The sequence below is a fragment of the Bombina bombina genome, chromosome 5, assembly GCF_027579735.1.
Source record: "Bombina bombina isolate aBomBom1 chromosome 5, aBomBom1.pri, whole genome shotgun sequence".
Lineage (NCBI taxonomy): Eukaryota > Metazoa > Chordata > Amphibia > Anura > Bombinatoridae > Bombina > Bombina bombina.
Window position 1 is genome coordinate 573,586,253 of NC_069503.1, and position 6,000 is coordinate 573,592,252.

General features: G+C 34.1%; 1 protein-coding gene across 1 annotated transcript in view; it reads right to left on the bottom strand.

The window, feature by feature from the left end:
* The window catches only part of LOC128660593 (inter-alpha-trypsin inhibitor heavy chain H3), a 342,570-nt gene extending 341,841 nt beyond the window's left edge, over positions 1 to 729 (bottom strand). Inside the window, exon 1 of the mRNA XM_053714519.1 lies at positions 637 to 729. Coding sequence (XP_053570494.1) covers positions 637 to 729 — 93 coding nt within the window. The remainder of the gene's footprint in view (positions 1 to 636) is intronic.
* Between the last annotated feature and the right edge of the window lie 5,271 nt (positions 730 to 6,000).

Here is a 6,000-nt window from a genome sequence, read left to right on the forward strand (position 1 = left end):
AGTAATTAGACTAGATCTAACAAAACTTTTGGCTGATCAAACCAGATCTAATGTGGAGCTATCATAATCAATAACATTTTGTCAAAATTTTTGTTAAGGGGGGCTTGCTACGGGTTAGCCCCCCCTGAAATCGATTGTTAATATTTCATATTTTAGAGTAGATCTAACGAAAAAAACAGTTGATCTAACCTGATCTAACAAAGATCTAACAAATGGAATGATAATTTGTTAAAATTTTGAATATGGGGGGGCTAACCCGGGTGAGGTCACATCTTTCTATGTTTTTGTAACATAAGTTAATTGGACATCACCTATAACCATCCCAACACACTGTAAACATAGATTTTCAACATATACGTGTTTCAGCTGTGTATTAATTAATTAGCATGTACACCTGACATTTAATTGTCTTTTATCTGGTGGTTGGTATTTTAAGTATATACATTTTAATTTAACAGATAAACAACAGGTTAACAAATACAGTGACATTTTTTTACATGTTTTCTGGGGGGGGGGGGGTGTTCATCACTTATACAGTATGCTGACTATATTTACATAATTTATTTTGCAAAAAACATAAAAAAAACCTGAGATCATCTCCAATGATAAAATATATATATACATATTATGACCAACCTGGATGTTTCTTATGGCTTCTATCAAGAAGTCAGCACTCACAAAAGTTGAAAGACATAAAAGAAAAGAAAAAAACAGCAACAGACGACCCATTTTGGAAACAACTGATTTGTAACAAGCACAGAGAAAGTTTTATATTAGTGACCTAAACACAATACGTTAATGAGTAATATAACATCAAATATTGCTTCAGACTCCATGTCTGATAAACTATCATTCATTGTCATGTTTGCTGTATCTTCTAGTTTCAGGCCAGAAAGAAGCATTTTATGGTTTACTAATTCTTGAAGAGAAACGCTGATTAGCCGGTATACTGTAGAGAGAGACGAATATGAGCTAAAGAGGATTTTTTTATTGACTGAGCAGCTGCCCTAGATTTGCAAATCCATTTTTCTCATCTCATTCGTATTGAGCATAACATACTTTATTAAAAAACATTTTCCTTTGTTGTCTTTTATTAAAAAAGTCTGTTGTTCTTGTTATAGTTAATCTTTTTCCCAACTAACTCATTATGTATTGTTTTTAGGGTACGTTTATAACTAGTCTAAATTAATATATATAGCACTTTTTGTAGTTGTTTTTTTATTTGCCTTCACTTTGTCTTGTTAAATATATTTTTAAATATATATTTTTTCTGAAGTCAAAAAGAGTCTTAAGGGACCGATTTATCAAGGGCCGAATGCACGAGCATGAAGGCTCACTGGAAACAGCAGTTATGAAGGACCGCTGCTCCTTAACTGGTATATACGATCAGGTTCACTGACACCCCCTTCTAGCAGCCAATTGGCTGCAAATCTGCAGGGGGCGGCATTGCACAAGCAGTTCACCAGAACTGCTTGTACAATGTTAAATATGCTGTCAGGGTTAAATGTGTTGTACAGGGTATGTCTCTGGTCTTTCTATGGGGATGTCACATTAAGTAGTGTGGTCGGCGAGACCACGCTATTTTGGCCAGCTTTCCAGATGGAGGGAGTGTCTAATAGCGCAAGACCTGCACTGTTATAGCCTCACACATCTTTAACGACCAGTGACTTAAGTGTCAAAAAATGATTTAGGCCATTTGGAATCTTTAAGAACAGGAGAGGGGGGGGGTGGAAGAGAAAGAGAAAGGGGAGGTATAGATGGAAGAGAGAGGAGGTAACCCTCGAGGTCAACCCGTACAGAGAGGAACCAGTACAATCATGAGAAAATGCAAAGGGGGAGACAAATGAGGAGAGGAAGGAGGAGGGCCTTTTGATACCGACCTCCAATGAATTACAAGTTGTTAACCTCTCCCCTTTAAATCTCTCTCTTTAACATATCTCCCTGTTAAAAAAAGCATTGTCATTTTGTCCCAAATATGGTTTAGATAAATTTAATCTCACAAAGAACCTGCACTGTTTTGCTAGGAAAATTGTTTTATCACAAGTAATGAAACCAAGACAGGAAAGGGCCTTAGTGACATTGAATAGTGAAGACAGGGATACTGTGAATACACTTGAATCCCTCGTCATAGAAGGAGATTCCAATATATATGAATCAGAGAATTTAGAAACTACCGATATAGAGACCCCTGTTGAAAATGAAAAATACACTTTCACCACGAATTTCAGAGCCAAATCAACGTATATGCCATCACTGAGTTTAGTACCTGCTGTAAACTTTTTTCGTCAAAGCAGTTGAAAGGGACATCGAAAACATGAGCTTCACAGGGATTGTGAATGGTAACCTTACTAGAGAAGAACGTAGGGCCCTCAAAGAGTTAACATCAGCAAATAACTTGGTAATAAAGCCAGCCAAAAAGGGCGGCAGTTTGGTGCTACTTGATGAAAATAAATATCTAGTGGAGATTAAACGACAGCTATTAGATCGATCACAATATGAAAAGGTGGAAGGTAACCCTATTACCAAGGTACAAAATTACTTATTCAAGATTTTAAATGAGGCCAAACGAGAGGGCATCATAGCACCCATGGAATTTAAATATCTGTATACCGAATATCCTGTTGTTCCAATCTTTTACTGTATACTGAAGCTACATAAGAATCTTAAAAATCCTCCTGGATGCCCCATAATATCAGTGATAGGTAGTGTAACAGAAAAGATTGGAACATATGTGGATTTTTGTCTAAGACCATTTCTGAACACACTTCTCTCCTATGTCCTAGATCCCCCAGACCTACTTAGAAAACTAGACGGTGTTTCGGTTAACCGAGACACCAATTTGTTGTCCTTGGACGTAGAAAGCTTATACTACTCAATTCCCCATGAGGTGGGAATGAAGGCCTGTAGAAATTTTCTTGATAGCAGAGGGTTACATTTTCAAAAGCACAAAGAGTTTGCAATGAGGTTGCTACAGTTCATCTTGGAAAACAACATTTTTGCAACTGATGGGAAAATGTACCGTCAAATACGTGGCACTGTCATGGGGGCCACCTGTGCTCCCACTTATGCATGTCTGCATCTAGGGGCATGGGAATTGAATAAGATCTTTGGAAATCTCGGTCACTATGCAGACCAATATGTTTAACTTTGGCTACACTATGTAGACAACATACACATTCTGTGGAATGGCCCAGTGAAGGTTCTGAAAGAATTTGTAACTAAGCTGAATGAAAATATTTTAAATATATTTCTTTCCCTTGACTAAAATGCCAATGAGATCTCTTTTCTTGATCTTGTCCTTGCTTCTACATTGGGAAAACCAAGAGAATGTTCAAAGACAGGGTAAGAGAGCACAAAGATAGCATTTTGGTCGACATTCCAAAAATCAGTGTAGCAAGACACTTTCATGAGGTTCATGCAGCGAAACCAGATTCACTAAGTTTACCGGTATTGATAAAGGTATTGTTAATGGAAGAGGGGGCAATAACGATAAATGCCTTCTAAGAAAAGAATGTGCCTGGATCTATAGGCTAAAAACTCCACAGCCTACAGGATTTACTATACGGTCAAACTGGTCTTTTTTGAACATTTAAGAGTTTTAGGATGGAATACTATTTTTGGGCAAAACAGTTAAAGGGACACTGAACCCAAATTTTTTCTTTTGTGATTCAGATAGAGCATGGAATTTTAAGCAACTTTCTAATTTACTCCTATTATCAAATTTTCTTCATTATCTTGGTATCTTTATTTGAAATGCAAGAATGTAAGTTTAGATGCCGGCCCATTTTTGGTGAACAACCTGGGTTGTCCTTTCTGATTGGTGGATAAATTCATCCACCAATAAAAAAGTGCTGTCCATATGACTGAACCAAAAAAAAAGCTGATGCCTTCTTTTTCAAATAAAGATAGCAAGAGAACGAAGAAAAATTGATAATAGGAGTAAATAAGAAACTTGCTTAAAATTTCATGCTCTATCTGAATCATGAAAGATAATATTTGGGTTCAGTGTCCCTTTAAGAGAGCCATCAATGCCATAACTGGCTGTTAAAAACATGTTTTTTAAATCTGTTCTTACAATGCCTGTAGTTAGTTAACATATAACTTAACATACACAAATGCAGATATTAAGTTATAGTACATTAGTTTTGTAAAAAGCGATTAGTCTCTTTAATTATGTCGTTATGAAAAGAATCTTATTTTTTTATATTTGTAGTGTGTTTGTTGATATTCAAGATCCCTTGTATAGGGTTTTCAAAAACTAGAATTAAACATTTTTGTTTTTAAAAGACGCCATTTTGAAAATACAATATCTCATGTTGAGATCTTTTGACAATAACTTAAATCTTGCAAGGTTGTGAAATCCATGGTATTCCTTTAAAAAAAAAACATATCACATCACATAGAAGAGTAGGGATGGGCGAATGTGTAAATTTTCGAATTTCGAATGTAGAACGAATGTTATTAGCGAAATTCGAATTCTAAATCCGAATGTCGATAAGAACGAATATTCTTAAAAATTCGAAAATCGAATGTTATTTACAGTTTTCGAATGTCACTTTAGAATTCGAATGTTTATAATTATATCGAATGTCCACATTCGAAATTTCGAATTTAACATTCTATTTAACAAATACTATTCAGAAGTTCAATAGTTCATGTGGTAGGGCAGGAATCTAGTAAATTGATACATAATAGATACAAATATATCATTTTGAATTTTCCATATAGAATATTGCATAATTCGAATATTACATTTAAAGAAAGCATTAGGAATACTATTAGAAACATATAAATTTGAATTTGAATATAAATTCGAATTTTTTTAATTCGAATATTGCATAATTCGAATATTACATTTAAAGAAAAAGCATTAGAAATAATATTACAATCTAAATTCGAATTTTTCGAATTCGAAAACACGTATTGCATAATTCGAATATTACATTTAAAGAAAAAGCATTAGAAATACTATTACAATCTAAATTCGAATTTTTCGAATTCGAATATTGCATAATTTGAATATTACATTTAAAGAAAAAGCATTAGAAATACTATTGCAATCTAAATTCGAATTTTTCGAATTCGAATACACGTATTGCATAATTCGAATATTACATTTAAATATAAAGCATTAGAAATACTATTACAATCTAAATTCAAATTTTTCGAATTTGAATATTGCCTAATTCGAATATTACATTTAAAGAAAAAGCATTAGAAATACTATTACAATCTAAATTCGAATTTTTCAAAAATAATATTTTCGAATGTAATCGTAAAATTCGAAACCGAACATTCGAAAATCGAATGTTAGAATGTTATGTAAACATTCAAAATTCTATTCGAACGAACGAATGTGTTAAAATTTGTGCTGTTTTTCAAATGTTGCGAAACATTCGCCCATCCCTATAGAAGAGTAGACTGTTTGAAAGAGGTTTTTTTTTGGTTTGTTTTTTTTAAATGTTTCTGTTTCAACAAATGTTCTACTGCCCAGTTAATCCCATTCTGTACATTAAGAAGTTAACATTTGGAAAGACAGAAAAAGGTACATATTTTCAATGGGTAAATCTTGTCATTGTGCACTTTGACAATGTACAATGTGAGATCTGTCTGAATTCTGTTATTGTAGATCCTAAAAGTTGCAAACACTTTCTTCTGGGAGAAATTAAATTCCTGTACAATTCTTTATTTGTAGCCAAACCATAAAATGCTTTATGCTCAATACATTAAGATTTGCCTAATCTATAATAAGTAGTTTTACACTATTATCAATATATATTACCGATTCAACACACGTGCCTCCTATATAGGGTTGCCACCTCGGCCATGTTTTCCTGGACACTTATGAGTTACACATGCTGCAGGGTGTGCAGAGGGGAACATGAATTGCACCCATGGATAGCACACGAAAAGTGATGCTGGACAGCACTATTCATGTTCCTCCCTGTATACCCTGCAGCATATGTAACTTATAAGTGTCCAGGAAAACATGACCGAGGT